Below are 24,788 nucleotides of genomic sequence, written 5' to 3'. Positions count from 1 at the left end.
CAGATGACCTATTCTGGAAATTAAGCAACACTACTCCATCCCAGGATGACATCCTCTCCTCACTAGATGCAACTTCATTATACACCAACGTGTATGTTCCCAAAACTTTAGACATCGTACACACACTACTCTCTGAGGACCACACCCTACACACATGCACAAAATTAACACCAATTGACATCATTAGTTTGATTAAACTCACAACATCCGCCAACTTCTTCAAATTCAACAACTCCTTATATGTTCAAATTTTCGGTCTCCCAATGGGCCAAAACATCAGTGGACAACTAGCGGAGTTATTCCTGGCACACATTGAATCACTTCTACTCCACCCTTCCCTCCCCCCCGGCATCACCTTCTATGGCAGATACGTAGACGATATTCTATGCATTGGCAAACCCTCACACATCTCCGCCTTACAAACATCCCTCAACGATTTTAGCAACAGACTACATTTCACCATGGAAACAGAACAGAACAAATCCATCAATTTCTTAAATCTTACATTAATCAGAAGCCATAACAGAATTGCCACGAAGATATTTCACAAACCCACGCATGTCGGAAACTACCTCCATTTCAATTCATACCACCCATATTCCGTTAAAAAATCTGTCATCCTTTCGCAATTTATCAATGCTTACAAATTCTCCACCAACAGCAATTTTCTTAACACTGAACTCAAGTATTTAACACAGGTTTTCAAAAATCGCAACTACCCCACGCATTTAATAAATTATGCGAACTACACGGCAAAATCCCATCTTAACAATAATACAACAAAAGCAGATTTCCCGACACGTATGGTCATCAAATTGCCATACATCCAAAACACATACAAGGCTTACAAATACATTTTCAAAAATACGGACTACAAGCTAGTATTCACCACAAACCATAAATTAGCAACTCTCCTAAAACCTACTAAATCTCTCACTCATAAAGAATTATTCGAACACCACAACGTAGTCTACAAATTTCCTTGTCACAAAGACTGTGACGTCACCTACACGGGCTCTACAATTAGGTCGTTATGGACTAGACTACAAGAGCACTTCAGGGATTGCAATATTCCCATTGCAATCCCTGAAGTGACGGTAGAGTTCTTTTTTAATTTTTCGTTAAATTAAAAATTAAAATTCGAAAAATTAAAAAAGAACTCTACCGTCTTTCCAAAACCTGCTACCAACACGGTAATCACCCTTTCTTCAATCACCCTGAAGCCTGAAGCACTCAACGCGCTGGCACGTGGACACAACTTCGCTATTGCTCCCAATAAAATACCTAGTGAGGATATTATGATCCAGATCGAGCGCGGAATCCGCCACCTTCCACATCAAGTCGCCAACAGTGTAAGACTGGATGTAGCCTGTGTCCTTTCCAAAGCAAGACCACCAAAAACCAACATATCAAACAAGGAATATAAAGCTCTACAGGAAATGAAGAATAATAAAGAATTAGTTATCACCAAAGCTGATAAGAGAAATGCAACTGTAATACTTAACCAGAAGGACTACACAGGTAAGCTGAATGCTCTTCTATTAGATCGGGCCACTTACCTCCCTATCAATTACAATCCCACCAACTCTCAAATTAGAAAACTTCACAGGCTCCTTAAGAGAGTCACTTCTTGGCCTGTAGAAGTTACCAACAGATTAAAGCCATTTAATTCTATACCCCCCCCCCCGTATTTACGGACTCCCAAAAATACACAAAGAAAATGTGCCATTACGTCCCATAGTGGATGGCATTGATTCCCCCACATACAAATTAGCTAAGCATTTGGCCAAAGAGCTCACACACTATACTGGCAACGCACCATCACACATAAAAAACTCAGCCCATTTCATAGCCAGCATAGAAAACCTTACATTCCAACAAACTGACATAATGGTCAGCTTTGATGTGTCCTCTTTATATACAAATGTCCCACTCAAGGAAACTTTAGAGCTAATCCAAGCCAAATTTTCTCCCGATATATCAGCCCTATTTCAGTTCACAATGAACTCAGACTATTTCGTTTGGCAGGGAAAATTCTACAAACAAATAGAGGGGACAGCCATGGGTTCACCACTCTCCCCACCCTTGGCCAATTTCTTTATGGAGACCTTTGAAGAAAAAGCCTTAGCCTCCGCCCCACAAAAACCAACCATATGGCTTCGCTACGTGGATGATGTGTTCACTATTTGGCCACATGGCTCTGAAACACTTCTCTCCTTAACACACTTAAACAACCAACACCCCAGAATCAAATTCACTCTGGAAAAAGAGGAAAACAACAGCCTCCCTTTCCTAGACACACTAGTCACCCGCTAGCCTAATGGATCCTTGGTTTTCTCAGTTTACAGAAAACCCACCCATACAGGCAGATACATTCACCAACAATCCCACCACCACCCCTCACAACAATATGGAGTAGTGAAAATGCTATACAACAGGGCTAAACTAATCTGTTCAAACGACTTGGCCCTAAACACTGAACTAAATCACATCCTCAACACTTTCTGAGTCAATGGCTACCCCCCCAAAAAAATCCAAAAAATATTAGAACCTATTAACCACAGATCCCTTCTCCCCCCCCCAAAAAAAAACAAGGATTACTCTAAATCCATCACCATTCCCTACATCCGAGGCACCTCGGAAAAGATTACCAAAATCTTAAAAAAACATGACCTGACCTCCTGTTACAAACCTTACAGAAAATTGGCATCCCTTATCCGCTCCACTAAAGACCAACTTCCCCTAGACCTACCTGGTGTTTACCAGGTCCCTTGCAGTTGTAAACTGTCTTACTTTGGCCAAACAGGCAGGACAGCAAATATCAGAATTTCGGAACACAAGGACTACATCCGTTTTCACAAATACATTCATTCTGGGCTTGCGGACCATGCTCTGGATACACGCCATAGAATACGGTGGAAGAAAGCTACAGTGATACACCATAGCAAATACAAATTTGAAAGACTCTTTATGGAATCAGCCTCAGCCCTGAGAAATTCTCCAAACCTCAACAAATTTGGTTGTATGCGACTGCCCTAAATTTGGGAGGCCTACATCTGCAGACCTTCAGCCCAACGGCCAAGAACACCTACTTAGCCTGCTAGAGGGCACCATCAGGACTGTTAGGAGAACAATAGCTTCCTCTCTTCATTCCCAGTTTCTGTGTTGTAGTGCCTACGTGCACGTAACTTTTTTGTAAGTTCCTTTAGAAAATGGCAATGTGACGTTGTCGAAATATCGGAAAATATTTATTAAAGTTTAATTTAATTTATATCCTTAACTACGTTGTTCTATTCCTTAAGTGTTTTAATAATGCATAACCGACGTATAATCCTGTCTACGAGAATAAAATATAATATCCGAAAGTTTTTTTTGCACTTGGTTAGACTATAATAAATTTAGTTTAATCCTTTATCCAAGTGTGAGCAAACAAAGTTTGTGCCTGAAAATATCTTCACGACTGAAGCAAGGTGGTGCAACTGTTGGCAACTCAAAGCAAAGGTGTACCAAGCTCAAGATCTCATCACTCCTTGTCTCAGTATCTCCCACCAAGCAAAGCACATGTGGGTAGTGGCCCTTTCCTCAATGCATAGCATTATACATGTCCATAAGGACATGTGCTTTGCATGGTGGGAGATACTGAGACAAGGAGTGATGAGAGCTTGGTCCACCTTTGCTCCGAGTTGCCAACAGTTGTACCACCTTGCTTCAGTCCTGAAGATATTTTTAGGCACAAACTTTGTTTGCTAACACTTGGATAAAGGATTAAACTAAATTTATTACAATATCTGAAAATACTGCAGTCCTGACAGATAAGATATTAATTTGGAGAAAAATTTGTTAATAAGAAGTTATTAATAATGTAAACTTTTCATGTTAAAGTGCAGTTAAAGAATTAAAGTGGAGCAGCTTTTACAGATGAACTGTAGATTCAACCAAACAATCAATATCCAAGAAAAAAAATGAAAATAATGTTCAAAAACAAGAACAAAACCTTGGAGTCTCGGTGGCAAACTCTGAAAAATTTTGAATAAATTAGCAATTTAATTGATTTAACAAGCTATCTGGGGAAGTTGTCTACAAAGATAAAAAACTAAGAACATGATGGACGGACATAAGAAACTAAAGACTACCCCTACAAAAGAAAAGAAAAAAGCATACCATAAGTTCCTAACAAACAAGTCAACAGATGAATTAAAAGAATACAGAGAAAAATGCAAGAGAAAGTTAAGCTATGTGCAAAAGTAACTAAACAAAAATCATAGGAGGACTTGGGTAAGGATATAGAAGACAATAACCAAGAAGGGAGCGAAATGCTCTGGAGGCTATTGAAAAAAGCTTAGAAATGAAAAAGGTTACATGAAAACCGAAGATAAAGATTTCTGCATGTCTGTAGCAATTACTTTGAAAGAATTAAAGGACACAAGCTGTAACAGAATAGTGGTAGAAAATATTCAAGAGGATTATAATTAGGGGTACATATCAATAATTAAGGTAGAAAAGAAATCAAAAGACTGAAACAGAAAGATAGCTGGAGTATATGATATTCAACCAGATATGCTCAAATATGGAGTTATGAAACTTTTGCAGTGGACTGCATAATTCAGAAGGCCTGGTCATAAGGTTGAATTAAAGAGGATTGGAGTAGAACTCTCTTAATTCCCATCTATAATAAAGGGGAATAAAACTAAATGTGAGAATTACAGAGTAATTTCTTCAATAAGTGTTCCAAGAGCCTCTGTAGCTCAGTCAGTATAGACGAAGCCTTTTGGTCGGAAAGGCCTGGGTTCGATTCCCGTCCATGACGTGAAGAACCCTTATCTGGGTTCTTCACGTCATCATCATCATTATTATTATTATCTGAGACCTCCAGGGAGTCAAGGACTCATCGAAGGAGGCTGTAAATTACCCAACCCAGCTATCATACCTTTGCTTAAATTCATTTACACTAGATGCACTCACTACCCCTAAGTGCAAATTATTCCACTCACTCACTGCTCTCTGGGAGAAAAACCTAGCTCTTACCCCCTTCTTGGCAGGGGGAGCATCCATGGAACATCCTTCCATGGATGCCCCCCTGTTCTCTCCCCGCCTTCCATATAATGAAAAATTTCATCATTTAAAATGCTATAACACCCATTCAAAAGTTTATAGACCTCCATCATATCTCCCCTCTTTCTTCCGTTAACGTCATGGACGGGACTTTCGACTAAAGGTGAGCTAGCCAGACTCATATGGAGGTAGAGAGTTTTTTCACACAGAAACTTGGGTTTTTTCATCCTTCAGAACAGGCAAACCAGCCCCTCTGAACACACACATATCTACAGTCATAAAATACATATACTTAATCCCTCATTAGGAGGGCTCAATCCGTCCTAAGAAATGGGGGAGAAAAGGGGGAGGAACACCATATGAAATAAATAACTAAGTGTTCCAGGTAAGATTTATGCAGGAATACTTCAGAAAAATAATAATAATTGTGAAGGAGATTCTTGGAGAAGAACAAGCAGGGTTCAAGCCAAATCGAGGTTGATGAAATCAGATTTCACTTTAAAACAAATAGCTGTTGTAATATAACAAAGATCTGTACTTAGGTTTTGTAGATTTAGAAAAAGCATATAACAAGGTGCCAGAGAAAAGCTTTCAAAACACTATAATTATATGGGACAATAAAGAGATACAGTTGGCTGTGAGTCCCATATGAATAGTATGGCACTATCTTATGAAACTAACATGAAGCTATTATTTTAACTAGTACTACTATTATACAGAGCAATCCACAGTCTATATTAAATTTGAAAGTCAGTGGTTAGAATTGCAGGAAATAAAGGAAGATGGTTTGATGCAAAATCAGATGGATAGCATGAAAAAAAAAAGTATTAAACCTGCTATCAGAATCAGAGATCAAACTTAGCTCTTTGATTTTTACAAATGATGCTGCACTCCTAAACACACCTAGTTCAAGTCTCAAGGATCCTGTGATTAAACTGAATAATAGCTGTAACATTTGGCATGAAAATCAGCAATAAAAAGACAAAAATTATAAAAATCAGCAGGAAATCAGAAAGCTCCAAATGCATTCTCAATGGAGGATGTATAGAATAAATACAATATTTCAGTGATTTAGGTATAGTTTTTAGAGCAGGTGGCAAATTAAATATGGAAATAGACAATAGAATAAGCAAAGCTGTATTCTGGGGATTCAGTTCAATACATTTGCATGAAATAAGAGAGAAATAAGCTAAAACATGAAACTAGCAGTATACAAAAGTGTTCAAATGAATTTTAACTTATGGATTTGAGACACTGGTTAGAAACAAAATACCTAATCAAAGAGAGAAAACAAATATGCAAGATCTAAAAAAAAAAAAGTGTCATGAATGCCTGAATCATATTAAAAATGAAGATATTGGAAAGAAACATGATATTGTTAGTAGAACTAATCTAAGGTGATATAGTCACTAAAACAGAATGGGAGAGAAAGGGTTAGTTAAACATGTGTCCTATTCCAAGATATCAAGAAAAAGACCTAGTGGAAGACAAAATCTAGGTGGACTGATTCAGTCAGAAGTGCTCTACAAGACCAAAATATTAGATATGATAATATGAAGTGCTGACAAGTAACAGACTAATTTGGAGAAAAATTGTTGATAGGTGTTTTTTTTTTTTTTTTTTTTTTTTTTTTTTTTTTTTTTTTTTTTTAATCCCATGGTATTATTACACCAGATCATAGAGATCAAGTTCATGTATTTTATACAGCACCTTTTCTGGGTTGTTATAGAGTTCACATTTGGAAATGTTCATACAGTTTAGCAAATGCATTGGTGATGCTTCCTCGTCTTCCCCACCTGCAAAATCTGTTACAGATTTTGCAGGTGGGGAAGACTTTTATGCCATTGCTAAACTTGATTGGTCTTGTGTGGCTGGTCTTGAGGCGAGAGATCATGGTAGTGGCACTGCGATTAAACCTGGAGTTGATGGTAGCTCCTGGATTTTCTGCTAAGTACCAGTGGTGAGTCATGTCCTGAAGAATTGTTCTTTTTATGTTTTTTTTTTGGGTGGTTTTAAAAAGATAGAAATCTGTGGTATCGCTTGATGTTGCGGCCATTTTTGCTACTTTATCTGCAGTTTCGTTTCCATTTAATCCCACATGGGATGGGATACATTGGAAGATTATTTTGGAATCCTTATGTAGTTTGTTTAGGTTTTTTGCTATGTCTCTAAGTATTTCTTGATGGCTAGTGTAGCAGTTCTTAATAGCTTGAAGGGCTGCTAAGGAATCTGTGAAAAATATAAACTCCTTCAGGTTTTGTTTGTTCAAATATTGCAGTGCTGTGTTAATTGCTATTAATTCTGCATGGTATGAGTTGCATCCAATACTGTTAGTTGTTTTTAGTTCTATATTATGAGAGCCATAGATGAGTATGCCATTCCCAGAATTGCCATTTGGATTTTTGGAGCCATCTGTGTAGATCTTTACTGAGTCAGTCCATATTTCATTATTTTTAAAAGGGCTAATGATCTCAAGATTTCAGGGTTTTCTAGGCTTTTTTTTCTCATGTTTCCCTATTTCAGAGTTGATAACTATATTTTTCCTGTCTTGATTGAGAGGAAATGCTGGGTAGTCGGCTATTTTATTTGGACAATCCAAGGGAATTTTATTTTCTATGATTTCATGCATTGTTGATTTTTTCTTTTTTCTACAAATTTGGGAAGATTTTCTTGCCACCTAATTTTAAAAGAACAAGGTTGGATTCGAATTCAGCTATTTTTCCAGGAGTTGTATTCCTTAGTCCACATATGATTTTAGCTGCATTTTTCTGAATTTTTATAAGCTTTTCTAAACTGGTTTGTGATGTTTGCATCCAGATAGGTGAAGCATATTCCATTAAGGGATGGATAATGGAGGTATATGTGACTTTTAAGGTTTAGCATTGGCTCCCCATTCTTTGCCTGAGATACTTTTCATGATATTTAGTCTTCTTTTTGCTCTGACTGCAACATTGTTGATATATTTATTGAAGCTTAGCAAAGGATCCAGAGTAACTCCAAGGTATTTGGGGTTTTCATTAAATGTAATTAGTTGATTGTTTAGCTTAATCTTTGGTCTCCACTTTCTGAGGTGGTTATTAATAGTAAAAACACAGATTTCTGATTTAGTATGGTTAATTTTGATTTTTTGGTTTTCACAGTATGTAGCTAAACTTTCAATGGCTTTGTTTAAGTGGCCTTCTGCTGTTTCTAGGTTGTTGTGAGCTGAGAATAGGACCAAATCATCAGCAAACATAGCAATCTTTGTTTCTTTATTTATATTTTTATCTAAGTCATTTGGAAAAAAGGAGTGGGCTCAAAATGCTACCTTGCGGGAATCCGTCTTATTTTCACTTTCTTGGAAAAGGTATTATTTATTTTAACTCGAATTGTTCTATTTCTTAGAAAGTCAAAGATCCAGTTAAGAACTTTCCCTTCTATTCCAATATGACAAAGTTTGGAAAAGAGTTTCTGCCTCTACACCTTGTCAAAGCCATTGCTAAAATCTATAAAAGCTGCAATGGTGGATTTGGTAGGTTTGGTCTGGAAGTTATCTTGAATTGTCTGGGATAAGTAGAAAAGTTGATCAGTTGTTGAGTGATTTCTTCTAAAGGCAGCCTAAAAATGTGGTAGTATACTATTTTTGTTTAGATAGTAATTCAAGCGTTGGAGTATCATTTTTTCCATTAATTTGCCTGGAATTGAAGTCAGTGAAATTGGTCTATAACTTCCTGGTTGGTCTTGTGGTTTGTTAGGCTTTAAGATTGGTATGATTGTGGCTGTCTTCCAGTATTTTGGAACTTTTCCTGTTTTAGGTGAAGTAGCCAATCTAGGGCTAAGGAAGGAAGATGTCTGATCATAATTCCTTGTATGTTATCTGGTCCACATGATTTATTTATATCTAGTCTCTCCAAGGCATCTCCCAATTCAGAGATTGTAAATGGATCAGAATAGTTTGTTTTGATGTTTTGGGGAGTTTGCAGCATTTTTCTGCTGTCGAGCCTATTTGGATATTTGATAGTCTTTCCTAGTATTCATCTCTAGTTTGCTTATATTTTGAAAATGAAAGGCTATATTGTTGATAGGTGATTAGCAATAATGTAAACTTAATTGTGCAGTACTGTCAGAGTATACTGTACACTCCAGGAGGTTACATATCAGAAAATTGATAGTAATGATGATGATTAACTTTTCATGTAAATATCACTGTATCCTGTACAAGCCTAGAGAGTAAGTATCAGAAATTTCATGATGAATTAACATAACATGTGTTATAAAATCTAGGGAAAGTGAATGGTCAAAAAAGTTTAAATGTTTTTTTAAAGAGTTTGCATGTTGCTGATATTGAATATCATCATTTTCTGGCATGTACCATTATACAGGATAATATAACAGTTAAATGCTGGAAGTTTATTTTGCACTTGGTTAGACTATAATAAATTTAGTTTAATCCTTTATTCAAGTGTAAGCAAACAGAGTTGATAGTATCTTATGGACTGAGGAAAATATCTTATGGACTGAGGTAAGGTGGTACATCCCTTGGCAACTCATAGCAAAGGTGGTCCAAGCTCTCATTACTCATTGTCTCAGTATCTCCCTTAATGCAAAGCACATCTCCTTGCGGACATGTATACTGCTATGCACTACCCTTAATGCATGGGTAGTGGCCATTCCCTTAATGCATGGGTAGTGGCCATTCCCTTAATGCATGGGTAGTGGCCCTTCCCTTAACGCTTGGGTAGTGGCACTTCCCTTAATACATAGCAGTATACATGTCCGCAAGAAGATGTGCTTTGCATTATGGGAGATACTGAGACAAGGAGTGATGAGAGCTTGGTCCACCTTTGCTATGAGTTGCCAAGGGATGTACCACCTTACCTCAGTCCTGAATATATTTTCAGGAGCAAACTTTGTTTGCTTACACTTGGATAAAGGATTAAACTAAATAACAGTTCGATGCAATTAAAATTTCCTACTAACAATTTTCTTTCTTCCTGTCAACAAGTTAGGATATTATTTGTCAGTTCACTAACACATTAATTTCTGCCTTCTTAACTAAGCTTAAATCCATTAATCTATGTATATTTTGTCTTCCTTTTTAACTAATGCATATTCACATACAGTAATAATATCAAGAAAGCTTTCATAGCTCAGATAGTCATGATACTATTCAGTTGGAAAAATCCATGTTCAAATATCTCAACTAGAATACAAAGCAATCTTTATAATGACCTTTCAACTGAAGGCTAATTAATCGGTCACTGTTTCACTTAGTATTGTGTTTACTTGAATGTGTGTTACATTAGTTTTTTTTTGTAATCCCTGAAGATGTCCATGACTGAGACGAAATACTCAAAGCATTAAAATCAGTTTTAATCCTTTCTGAGTGCTGTATATATTCCATTAAGCCTCCAACATGATGTCCTCATAGCACTTAAGCCTCAACACAAGGATTAAACCACCCTATCACAGTAATAGGTTACTATAAAGTCAAGTTACTTGCATGTAATAAAGTCTGACATAACTTCCAAAAACTCTGATAATATACTATGTCAGATGATTTGCTTCTCATTCAATGTTCAGATCCATGTATAAAAACTGATTTTAACTTATTTTGTACCAACAGTTAATTCAACTGTCACTCTACCATACCATCTTTGCTTATTCTATTATTTACTCCAACATGTAATTTACAATCTTCACTAAAAATGACACTTAAACAGCCAGAATGCTTCATATGTTCTAAAATAATTTTAGAACTGAGAATATACTTCATACTTTTCTACTTTTTTTAAAGAGCTTTTGTCTTTTTAGTGGATTTCATATCTACTAATTACAACAGTATGAGATGAAAGAAGAATTTCTGAAGACTTTGTAATGAATTGATTTAACAGGAAAATTGCATCGACATATTGTAAAATCAAAGGGTCTTTCTTCTTCATGCATTAGATGTAATATCTGTTGCAACCAAGACTTCATCTTCTTTAATAAAATCTTTTAGTCTTTTTCTAGGTCTCTCTATTCTTATTCTTTGGTTTCCAACTATAGACTTGTTTTATTATTCTATCTTCACTTCTCTCCACATGTTCAATCCATTTTATTCTTCGAACTGATGCCCAATTGTTTACTGCTTGTATTTCACATTGTTTTCTGATATCTTTACTTTTTATTTTATCTTGTCTAGTTTTATTTACTATTTTTCTTAATATATTCATTTCACCTGTGTTTAACATTTGTCTTGTTTTTCTAGTGTGGGGTCTTGTTTCTGCATTATATGTCATAAAAGGTCTGATTACTGCTTTATAAATTCTGGTTTTAGTCTCTACTCTAAGTTGTTTATTTTTCCATATTGTTTCATTCAAGCAACCTGATATTCTTGTAGCTTTTGCAATTTGTTCTCTAACTTCTAGATGTGGCCTTCCTTCCCAAGTTGTATACCTAAAAAGGTAATTTGTGATTTGTTTGATAATAGTATCTCCCAATTCTAATTTGCATCTTTGTAGTTCTTGTGATATTGTCATACATTTTGTTTTATAATAAATTTAGTTTAATCCTTTAACCAAGTGTGGGCAAACAAAGTTTGTGCCTGAAAGTATCTTCAGGACTGGGGTAAGGTGGTACAACACCAGAAACACTCCTTGCAAAGGTGGAGCAAGCTACCAACACTCCTATCTCAGTATCTCCCATAATGCAAAACACATCTCCTTGCAGATATGTATAATGTTATGCATTAAGGGAAGGGCCACTACCCAGACTAGTTTCGACCTTTACTGAGGTCTCTTCAGTGGGAGCCAGGCCCAAGTGCAGATACCAGGCAAAAGCATTAGCAGGTCACCTCTACCTATAGGAGTTGCCAAATGGTGTGCCACCCTTTTTTAATAAATTACTCTGGATTTAGAGAAAGATGTTGAAAGTTTATTTTTCACTTGGTTAGAGTATAATAAATTTAGTTTAATCCTTTATCCAAGTGTGGGCAAACAAAGTTTGCACCTGAAAGTATCTTCAGGACTGGGGTATGGGAGATACTGAGATAGGATTGTTGGTAGCTTGCTCCACCTTTGCAAGGAGTGCCCTGGTGTTGAACCACGTTACCCCAGTCCTGAAAATACTTTCAGGCGCAAACTTTATTTGCCCACACATGGATAAAGGATTAAACTGATTTTATTATACTCTAACCAAGTGAAAAGTAAACTTTCAACATCTTCCTCTAAATCCAGAGTAATTTATTAAAAAAGGGTGGCACACCATTTGGCAACTCCTGTAGGTAGAGATGACCTGCTAATGCTTCTGCCAGGTATCTCCACTTGGGCCTGGCTCCTACTGAAGAGACCACAATAAAGATCGAAATTAGTCTGGGTAGTGGCCCTTCCCTTAATGCATAACATTATACATATCGGCAAGGAGATGTGTTTTGCATTATGGGAGATACTGAGATAGGAGTGTTAGTAGCTTGCTCCACCTTTGCAAGGAGTGCCCTGGTGTTGTACCACCTTACCCCAGTCCTCAAGATACTTTCAGGTGCAAACTTTGTTTGCCCACACTTGGATAAAGGATTAAACTAAATTTATTATACTCTAACCAAGTGAAAAATAAACTTTCAACATTTTGTTTTAGTTTTTGATATCTTCGTATTATATAATTTTATTGCTTAATTAAATGTATGTGGTAATATTTGTAGCTAAGGAATGCTACAAATGACCTAATGTCCAATCCTCACCTTCTCGAGGTGCACCCTGTTGGGTATCTACCTGGATACTAAACGAACGAGGATGGGCTGGCAATTTGGGATTTAGCCAACCAAATTGTATTCTTATTGGTTAAACCAAAATACAAAATGATGGTACAACATGACAAAATTTCATGCCGGCTGGAGCGCCGCCCAGTTAAACAAGGCCCTGTTGTTTTCGCCAGGGAACCAGAGCAAACAGCGAAAAGTCAGCTACTGGAGCAAATCTGAAAACACACCCCAACTCAACATCACCAGAGTTAAAAATCGGTACTAGCAACATAAGAAGCCTAAATGGCAAAGAAATGGAGCAAGCTGAGGAATTAGATAAATACCAGATCGACATAATAGGGGTGACTGAAACAAAAAAGACAAAAAATGGTGACATCTTTCTGAACAATAAATACAAATTGTTATATTCAGGCAATGACAATCAAGGAAAAAGAAGGAGTAGCCATAGTATTCAACACAAATTTTTTGATGAATACTATGGAGGAATTTTTTGATGCTTTAGAGAAAGCAACTGACACAATGAAAAAGGAAAAGTTGGTCCTTGTTGAGGATCTAAATAGCAGAGTAGGAAATGATTGTCAGACATACAAAAATATTTTGGGAAAATTTGGAGAAAAGAGCAAAGCTAATAATAATGGCAAATACCTGTTGGATTTCAGCTCCGGACATGGACTAGTTATCAGTAATACCATGTTCCAACATAAAAATGTGCACAAATTCACATGGAGAGAAGAGGCAAGGAATAAGAAAAGTCTCATTGACTATGTTATTGTTGATAGTAATGTTTTCTCCCTGGTGCAGGACACCAGAGCATACAGAGGATTTGGAATTGGAAGCAATCACTATTTAGTCTTGAGCAGGATAAAATTGAATTTCATATTGAAAAAAAATAACACATGCAAGAAAGTTTTAAAGCAAATAAAAGCTGAGCAGCTCTCAGATGTGAACTGATAAGACAAAAAATAGATAGAGTAAAATACAAAAAGATTATTGAAGAAAAAATGAAAGAGTTTGAGAACACGGAACCAAACCTTGGAGATTCAGTGGCAAGCACTGAAGAAAACCCTGATTGATTCAGCCAGAGAGGAATGTGGTGAGGTTGTCTGCAAGGATAGAAAAATCAGAACTCAATGGTGGACACAGGAAGTTAAAGAGGCAGTGAAGGAAAAGAAGAAAGCATATCAAAAGTTCCTGGCAAATAAGTCAGCTTGTGCACTTAGAGAATATAGAGACAAATGTAAGAAAGCTAAACACTGTAAAACTAGATAAACAAAATAAGTCTTGGGAGGCCTTTGGCAAGAACATAGAAAATAAATATCAAGAAGGTGGTAAGATATTCTGGTGGTTGTTGAAGAAGCTTAGAAATGGAGGAAAGAGTACTGTATAAAGAGTTAGAGATGATAAAGGTGACACGAAAATGGGAGACAAAGATATCCTTAAAGCATGCAGTAATTACTTCGAAAAATTGCTAAATGAAACAAGCAGTGATAGCACAGTGGTAAAAAAACACTCAACAGGCATACAGTCAGGAATACATACTTGAAGTAGAAAAAGCCATCAAAGGCTTGAAATGGGGAAAGGCAGCAGGAGTAGATGATATTCGACCAGAAATGCTGAAGTATGGTGGTATAAGAGTCTTACAGTGGCTGTACTGCATAGTTCAGAAGGCCTGGACAGAGCGATGAATTCTTGATGATTGGAGTAGAGCTTTAATAGTACCCATATATAAAAAGGGAAATAAAACTGAATGTGAGAATTACAGAGGTATTTCCCTACTGAGTGTTCTGGGCAAGATTTATGCCAGTATACTTGAGAAACGGTTGAGAAGAATTATGTAAGAAAAGCTTGGTGAAGAATAAGCTGAATTCAGGCCAAATAGAGGGTGTCAGGATCAGATCTTCACTCTATGAAAAATAGTTGAGAAAGCATGGGAATATAACAAAGATCTGTATTTAAGTTTTGTCGATCTGGAAAAGGCATATGACATGGTGCCAAGAGAGAAGTTATTCAAAACACCACAGTTATATGGTGTCAACAAGGCATTATATCAAGCAATACTTAGTCTTTATTTGAGTTGCAAGTCGGCAGTTAGAATTGAAGGAAGAAGCTAGTTTAATGTTAAATCTGGTGTGAGACAAGGATGTACATTATCTCCTCTGTTATTCATTATCTATATGGATCACATTATGAAGGAAAGTGGTATTAAACATGATATCAGAATTGGAGATGTTAATGTCAGCTCTTTGCTTTATGCTGACGATTTTATACTTCTAAATAAATCTGCTACAAGTTTGCAAGACTCTCTGACTAAATCGAATAACTGTTGTAATAGATATGGTATGAAGGTCAGCAATAAAAAGACAAAGGCAATGAAAATAGGTAGAATCGTTGAAAATGTCAACTGTGTTGTGAACACAGAACCTGTGGAACAAGTAAAACATTTCAGCTACTGCTGGGTCAGAAGTAAAACACTTGACCAAAAACTAGAAACTGCAGATATGAGAGTTCTGAGAAAGATTAGAGGCATGAACAGATGGCATCAATGGTAATATCATATTAAAAACGAGGATATTAGGAAAGAACTTGACATTTTCAGCATCCAGGAATGTGTTAGCAGAGCTAATCTCAGATGGTATGGTCACTTAAACAGAATGGGCGAGGAAAGATTAGCAAAACAAGTTTTCACTGTCAGGTTGGCAGGAAAACGACCCAGAGGAAGAACAAGATATAGGTGGATTGATACGGTACAAAGTGCCTTAGACGATAGAAATATAAGATCTGATAATGTTGGAGTCCTGACAAGTAACAGAATGATTTGGAGGAAAATTGTAGATAGGAAGTTAGTAATGATGTAAATTTTTCATGTAGTACTATCATAACCTGTACACCCCTTGAGGGTACATGTCAGGAATTTGATGATGATGAACTATTATTATTATTATATATTTCTTTAATTATTTGTATTATGTTTTCTGATACTTTTCTTCTCTGCAATATTTCTGTTACATCTTGAATTAATATTCTGTCAAATGCTTTTTACAGATCTATAAAACATATAGTTTCTTATTATATTCTGCTTCTTTCAGGTCATATTAACAGGTTATGATCTCTATCAATTGTCTGATTATGAATATTGCATCTGTACATGATCTATCTTCTCTGAAAGCTTGTTGTTCAACTAGTAGATTAATTTCCTTTATTATTTTATTATTTAGGATTCATGTTAGTACTTTTAATGAAGTATTTAATTAATTTAAAATTTCATAATATTCTATTTTTTGTTATCTCCTTTTTTAAATATTGCTATTGTTGTACTTTTTTTTCCATTCTACCAGAATCTTTTTTGTATTTATTATTTGGTTGTATAGTATATTTAAACTTTGAATTATAATTTCTTTACCATTTTTTATAATTCATTATTGATATTATCTAGACCTGGTGATTTCCTATTTTTCAATTTTTTAATTACATTTTCAATTTCTGTTATTTTGATTTTTGTTTCTGTTGTATTTATTTCTTCTTCTTGATTTTTTTTTTATCTAGTTCTTTTTTATTTCAACTGTTTGGTTATAAAGGTTTTAAAAATAATTTTCTAATTCCTCTATTTCTACTTTTAATATTGGGTCCTTCTTTTGTGTATTAATAAATCTCCACATTTATTTCTGTATACTATAGAAATCATGTTCAAGTTCTTTTGTATATAATGCCCAAAATTGATTTTTGCTTTCTATTACTATATGGAAGCAAAACATGGGCCATAAAAAGAAAAGATGAAAAATGAATTCAAACAGCAGAAATTAAATTTTTCAGAAAAATAGCTGAATATACCAACAAGTGGGACCATAAATCAAATTAAGAAATTTTACAATCCCTGAATATAAAACCAATTAATTACTACATAAGACAGTATAAACAAAAATGGACAGAACATTTAAATCTAATGGACAACACCAGACTGCCAAAAATACTATACAGATATAAAGTAAGTGGAAAAAGAAGAATCGGAAGACCAAGAAAGAGATGGCATGAGACCGGAACAATCCACCTGGCCTAAAATTCATGTTTGGAAGCAGATTTTCTTTTAATTTTATTGCTTATTTCTTTATATTCACTCCAATTATCTGCTGTTTTCATTTGTAGATATTTTTGATATTTTTCTTTCTTTTCTTTCATTAATATTTTTATTTCTTTGTTAAACCATGGAGACCATCTTCTTCATTTTTTTTACCCCTAATACTTCTGTTGCTATTTCAGTTAGATTTGTTTGAAACTTGTCAAGACTGCAACATTATCAGATCTTATATTTCTATCGTCTAAGGCACTTTGTACCATATCAATCCACCTATATCTTGGTCTTCCTCTGGGTCGTTTTCCTGCCAACCTGGCAGAGAACATTTGTTTTGCTAATCTTTCCTAACCCATCCTGTTTAAGTGACCATACCACCCAAGATTAGCTCTGCTAACGAGTTCCTGGATGCTGACAATATAAAGTTATTTCCCAACATCCTCATTTTTAGTATAATATTGCCATTGATTCCATCTAATCTTTTTCAAGACTCTTATATCTGTGGTGTCTAGTCTTTGGTCAAGTGTTTTACTTCTGACCCAGCTCTCAGATCCATAAGGTTTGAACACTATCTTGTATACAGCGAATTTAGTGTTCCGACTAATTTCACTGTTATTCCATATGAATTTATTCAATTGACTTCCTACCATACCAGCTTTGATGATTCTGTTTTTTTTTTCCATATTTAATTTACCATCTTCACTAAAAATCGTACCTAAGTAGTTGAAATGTTTTACATGTTCCACAGGTTCTCCATTCACATAATGCAGTTGACATCTTCTACAATTCTGCCTATTTTCATTATCTTTTTATTGTTGACCTTCATACCCAGGGCCGGGTATGAAGGTCAACAATAAAATTTAGGCGCCCCTATACAATAAAATGTATAGGGGCGCCTAAATTTTCTTCGCCTAGGGGTATCAGATACTCTCAGATCAGCCCTGTTCATACCATATCTATTACAACAGTTATTCAATTTAGTCAGGGGAATCTTGCAGACTTGCAGCAGATTTATTTAGAAGTATAACATCATCCGCATAAAGCAAAGAGCTGATATTAACATCTCCAATTCTTATATCATGTTTAATACTACTTTTCTTCATAATGTGATACATATAGATAATGAATAATCAGAGGAAATAATGTACATCCTTGTCTCACATCAGATTTAACATTAAACCATCTTCCTGTATTTACTTCTACCTCTGTAATATCTATGTAATTCTCACATTCAGTTTTATTTACCTTTTTATATATGGGTACTATATGAGATCAATACTCCAATCATAGGGAATTCGTCCCTCTGTCCAGGCCTTCTGAACTATGCAATGCAGCCACTGTAAGACTTTAATATCACCATACTTTAGCATTTCTGGTCAAATATCATCTACTCTGCTGTCTTTCCACATTTCAAGCCTTTGATGGCTTTTTCTACTTCAAATACGTATTCCTGACTGTATGCCTGTTGAGTGTTTTTTACCACTGTGCTATCACTGCTTCTTTCATTTAGCAATTTTTCGAAGTAATTACTACATACTTCAAGGATATCTTTTTGTCCCATTTTCATGTCAGCTTTATCACTTCTAACTTCTTTTACAGCACTCTTTCCTCCATTTCTAAGCTTCTTCAACAACCTCCAGAATTTTTGCCACTTTTTTGATATTCATTTTCTATGTTCTTGCCAAAGTCCTCCCATGACTTTTGTTTAGCTAGTTTTACACAGTTTTTAGCTTTCTTACATTTGTCTCTATATTCTCTAAGAGCACAAGCTGACTTATTTGCCAGAAACTTTTGATATGCTTTCTTCTTTTCCTTCACTGCCTCTTTAACTTCCTGCGTCCATCATGGAGTTCTAATTTTTCTATCCTTGCAAACAACCTCACCATATGCCTCTCTGGCTGAATCAATCAGGATTTTCTTCAAGGCTTGCCATTGAATCTCCAAGGTTTCGTTCCTGTTCTCAAACTCTTTCATTTTTTCTTCAATAATATTTGTGTTTGTTAGTCTACAGTTCACATCTGAGAGCTGCTCAACTTTTATTCGCTTTAAAACTTTCTTACATGTTATTCTTTTCAATATGAAATTCAATTTTATCCTGCTCAAGACTAAATAGTGATCGCTTCCAATTTCAAATCCTCTGTATGCTCTGGTGTTCTGCACCAGGGAGAAAACATCACTATCAACAATAACATAGGCAATGAGACTTTTCTTATTCCTTGCTTCTTCTCTCCATGTGAATTTGTGCACATTTTTATGTTGGAACATGGTGTTAGTAATAACCAGTCCATGTCCTGAGCAGAAATCCAACAGGTATTTGCCATTATTATTAGCTTTGCTCTTTTCTCCAAATTTTCCCAAAATATTTTTGTATGTCTCACAATCATTTCCTACTCTGCTATTTAGATTCCCCAACAAGGACCAACTTTTCCTTTTTCATTGTGTCAGTTGCTTTTTCTAAAGCCTCAAAAAATTCCTCTACTTCTACCTTAGTAGAACCTTCTGTGGGACCATATGCACAAATAAGTCTCATTGTCCAGTTCCCCATTCTCATATTTGCCCACATTACTCTACTTGAGACTGACTGCCATTCAAGAAGAATAGCCTCGTATTTAGTGTTGAATACTATGGCTACTCCTCCTTTTCCTTGATTGTCATTGCCTGAATAGAACAATTTGTGTTTATTGCTCAGAAAGACCTCACCAGTTTTTGTATTTTTTTGTTTCAGTCATCCCTATTATGTCGATCTGGTACTTATCTAATTCCTCAGCTAGCTCCATTTCTTTGCCATTCAGGCTTCTTATGTTGATAGTACCGATCTTTAACTCAAGTGATGTTGAGTTGGGGTGTATTTTCAGATTTGTTCCAGTAGGTGACTTTTCGCTGTTCTCCCTGGTTCCCTGGCAAAAACAATGGGGGCCTTGTTTAACCAGGTGACACTCCAGCCTGCATTTAATTTTGTTATGTTGTAACATCATTTTGTATTTTGGTTTAAGCCAATAAGAATACAATTTTGTCAGCTCAATTCCAAATTGTCAGTCCATCCTTGTTCGTTCAGTATCCAGGTAGATACCCAACAGGGTGCACCACGAGAAGGTGAGGATTGGACATTAGGTCAGAAGCCCTGGTCGGTTCTCCACATTCCTTTAAAGGTGCTGTCGAGGTCTCCTCTCAGTTAAACAGCTTTGATCTTTAAGCACCATCTGTTTTTATCCTTACTATTAAAATTCTTCTATATTTTCATTTAACTCAATGTATTACTACTCCAGCTTCAGCTCTGTTTTGTTTTTTTACTCCACTGTATATAAATATGTAATCTTGTATTTTCATTGCTCCATTTCCTTTTTTTTTTTTTTTTGTTTGTGTTATGCTGCATATTTTAATGTTTTTTCTTTTGGCTATTTCTTGTATAAGTTCTTCCTCTTTTCCATTAATCGCTCTTACATTCCATGTTGCTAGTTTTATTATTTCATATCGTTTTTTTTCTTTTCCTCTTCCGATCGATGTCCAATTTTCCCTTCTGATTTATGTTTGTCTTGGTTTCTAGAGCAGTACTGTTTTATGTCCAATGACGGGTTGCCAGCTCAATCACCAGACGCCTCCCACATTAGCTGGGAATATCAAATCAAAGGGTATATTTCAAATTAATATTTCTAATTCTAACATCAGGTTTAATATTACAATTACAATGTGATCTAAACAAATTACAGATGGCAGTGGAGATAGATAACAGTATCATCCACCTAACTTTATATAGAGCTACTTTACTCTACATCCTTCAGTTTTAACTGCTGAGTTATAACTTATATCACTCTGTGTAAGGTATCATTTATGCCATATAATGTCAGCATTCTGAATAGGTGATCCCCTGGTAACATATTCATATAGCATTTCAAAACTTTTTAAAATCCTTATGTTATCACAATTTTTATGACAAAACATGTTTCCTATTTGGCTTCACTTTTTGTCATATCTATTGGCAAAAATTTTTCTTGCTACTTCTCAAATATTCATGTATACATCTTTCATCATTGGACACTCAATAGGAAAATTTCTCTGCGATTCCTGCATTTGGTTTTAGTTTTTTGTATATTGACACAAGACAAGCTCCAAGCCAATCACCTTTGATGCAACCTTCAAACGAAATTTTTCTAAATTACACATAGAACAGCCATAATAAAACTTGCATAAAGCATATCAAAGTATTTCAGGTTGACCTTCATTGCTACTTGCTTTTCCATATTAAGTTGTTAGGTTCCCTGCTCCTTCCAATACTGAAATTTAAATATATTTACCCACATTCAATATGGAATGCAAATCTTCTTGTTCTTTTAATATAATTTTTTTTACATGGAAGAAAAATTATATTAAAAAACCTTTTATTACATATTATCTTCTTTGTAATACTGTGGAAGGAAAAGTTAGGTATACATGCTAATAAATTTTAAATAAAAACAAATCATCACATAAAAATAGCCAGTATTCATTTACAAATAATAGCAAAGCATGCTTTTTCCCCCTAACTTACTTTAAAAGCTGAGGACTAACAAACTGAAGAAGATCATGACCAAGTTTAAAAATTGTACCATGTAAGAAAAAGTAACCAAATGTCTTTACCAGAGCAGGTACAATGGAAGGTTTATGTTTGTCTTTGGATGCAGAAAAATTTATTTTATCACTAGATTTCTTTGGACTGTATAATGCTGATCCATCTAACCTAAATTAAAACGAATCACACGGTAAAAAAAATGTGTCATGATATATTAATACTACAAAAACTAACATGCACAAATGAAATGCATGTGGATTATTATAATTTCATATTCACATATTCATAAGATTACAACATTTAACTCAAATATGACATAACAGAGCCAAATCATGAGTACATCTAATTAAAATTTTCATAAATAAATTCATGGCTACTTATAGTCTACTATGATTGTTGTGTAACTCAGGATAAACCATCTTTGGTGACAATATTCAAACTCAGAATTAATTATGAAAGGTTTGTTTTCAATTAATAATTTAGCAAATGCACAGTTTTTCCTTGATCAACAAATTCTTTGTATAAATCCTAAATGAAACACTAATAAGAAAATATCTAATCCTCTAAACTTAAAAATCATTCTCATAATTCTTGTGATAGACATTTAGGCTCAACACTACTCAACTGGATCTTGATCTTGTCAAAGTTTTCCTATTCATACAGTTTAGTCAACAGAAGATTTTTAGCCTGTATATCTATGCATTTCAGATTTTTTTTAATTTTTAATTTTATTTTTTTTTTAATCTTGCAGATCTGTAATGGGTTATACACAGTAATAAAATAAATTATGCCTTAATGAAATAAATTCATGGCTGCATTTCACTACTGTATAACTTTTACTGAGTAAGACTAAAGAAATAATTCACTATAGTGAATTTCCTTTAAAGCACTGATACTATGCTACTATATCAAATTACTACAAAAATTTAACAATTTTTAAGTAATTTGATATAGCATACAAGTTCACTATAATCATGTTTGCTATATTATTAGTATTATTATACAGGTATCGCTATGGAGTCAGAAGATTCATCATGGAAGACTCCATGGCGATACCTGTATAATAATACTTTGCAACCCACACACCTTCAGCCTATCTTCATAATAAGCATTCCATAGGCCTGTCACCAACTCAGTCACTCGTCACTGAATCCTCTATGCCACCTCAAAAAACGTAGGCAGCCAAATCTGTGCCTAGTAGTCAAGATAAAGTTAAATCATAGACTTATAAAGACTCTATTGTTACTTATTAGCATGTTGTTCAACCTCCAAATAATCCTTAGTGCTCAAGTATTAGAATCCTCAAGATCTACTGCAACCAGGGAACAGAACTCAGATCTCCTAGCTATATCCGGTGGTGGCAAAGACAACCTTGTAAACTTCAAATGTCACCAAAACTCAGTTCTGTCTGATTTCTCACAAGAAAGAGCCCACATCCACCCCCCCCCTTCTCCTCTCACCTTCAGTAATACTGAGACATCCAAACACGATCAGATTTCTCATTCTGGACTGACTCACACCTCCGATCTTTTCTGGCACAACCATATTTCGACTATACAGGGTGTTCGGGATAAATTTGACATATTTATAATTAATTATATTTTTCCGTAAGTTACATGTATTAACACACACTTCTCTTCATTTAAAAGTTTGGACCCTTCTTCATTCATATACAAGATGTCAGAAAGGATGGATAGCTGGAACCCACCTGAATCATGGAAGAGAATAACTTGTATCATGATGATTCGTGCCCGCCATCAAAATAAGGATATTACGACTGCTGCCCAATGCTCCCTGAATACAGTAAAAACAATCAGGCATGAACTAGAGACTTGCAATGGTGACTACGAGGATGTAGCAAGAAGAAAGATCCCTAGCAGACGATCTGATTGCGTTCGTACAGCAGAATTCCTCGCAAATCTGCAGGAACAGGTGTTGAAGAACCCTGGCATTGGAATTCGGGCTTTGTTCGTGGAGTTGCTAACTGTAGTCAAGCCCTGGATAACAAGGGTAGCCAATGGTAGGCCGTATGTATGGCAGCAGGATTCGGCCCCTTGCCACACCTCTGGGAAAAGTCAAAAATGGTTGTCTGAAAATTTCTACGACTTCACCAGTCCAAATGTTTGGCCTCCAAACTCCCCAGACCTTAACCCCATGGATTATTTTGTATGGGGCGCAGTTGAAAAAGACACCAATCGCACTTCCAGTAATACAAAAGCCCAGTTAATGGATAAAATTAAAACAGTTTTTGCGGCCCTTCCCAGGGAGACTGTAGCATCAGCTTGTTCGAGGTTCCGAAGCAGAATTGAAGCTGTGATCGATGCTAATGGTGGTTATTTTGAGTAAATCTTGTTGATAGTATTGTAATTAACTCTGCCTGTAATGTTTTTTTGTCAATTCATTAAATTTAATAGATACAAAGAAGATTTTCTTTTTCCTTACGAAACTGTCAAATTTATCCCGAACACCCTGTAGCTTCTGCAGTTGCCAAAAAACATGTACTTTTTTGCATGTACATCACACCTTAACAGCTGCTAACTCTATACAAAGCCCAAATTTGCCCAGCAATGGAATATTGCTTCCATATTTGGGGTAGTACACCAAAATCCTCTCTACGATTGCGCAATTCTATCCAAAAGAGGACAATCTGGCTAATTAATGACCCCTTTCTTACAAATCCACTTCAATCCCTTTCTTACAAATCCACTTCAATCCCTCTCTCACATACATTCAGTTTCAACCTTGTGCCTCTTCTACATACTTTCATGGATAGTGCTCTGCTGAATCGGTCACTATTATTTCTCCACTCTCCTTCAAAATCATTAAAACAAGAGCCACTGCTGACCAACACCTCTTTACAGTCCATCTTAAAATTCAACAACCAAATTCACTGCCTCCTCTTTTATTCCATCTACTTCTGTCCTTTGGAACAGTCTCTTCTGCTCTACCTTCCCCAAAGATTACAACCCTCAACTGTTCAAGTAAAATGTGAACAGACTGCTCCTTTCTTCTATTCCTCTTGCCCACACACACACACATACACATGCGGCACTAGTGTGCTATAGGTCTTGTGGCCTTTCATGTATGGATCAGATTTATATATATATATATATATATATATATATATATATAAAAAAGTCCCTAGCATCATCAATTTCCTGCAATCTAGTACCATCACTATATATAGTATGTTACCTTTTCAACCCAAAGTACATAAACTCACATTTTGCAATATTAAATTGACTATCAATATCCTTTGCCCACAATGCCAATTTATTTAAATCATCCTTCAGAATATCTACATCACCTTTATCAACTATTGTCCTTACTAGTTTTGAATCATCAGCAAATAACTAAATTAATCACATTCATTCTCCTAGATTCTACTCCACCATATACAAGGTGTG

The 24,788-nt window shown here is 35.4% G+C and overlaps 1 protein-coding gene across 1 annotated transcript in view; it reads right to left on the bottom strand.

Annotated features, from left to right (window-relative positions):
• Positions 1–24,788, bottom strand: part of LOC150097870 (ATP-binding cassette sub-family C member 1-like) — a 626,276-nt gene that overhangs the window by 469,371 nt on the left and 132,117 nt on the right. The window contains exon 8 of the mRNA XM_090406616.1: positions 21,361–21,549. Within this exon, the coding sequence (XP_090262742.1) occupies positions 21,361–21,549 (189 nt within the window). The remainder of the gene's footprint in view (positions 1–21,360; positions 21,550–24,788) is intronic.

The sequence above is a fragment of the Typopeltis vanoorti genome, chromosome 16 (genome assembly GCF_054136105.1).
Source record: "Typopeltis vanoorti isolate ZY-2024b chromosome 16, IOZ_Tvanoo_1.0, whole genome shotgun sequence".
Lineage (NCBI taxonomy): Eukaryota > Metazoa > Arthropoda > Arachnida > Uropygi > Thelyphonidae > Typopeltis > Typopeltis vanoorti.
Note: the sequence above shows the minus strand (reverse complement) of the source record. Positions and strands in the feature narration are given on the sequence as shown.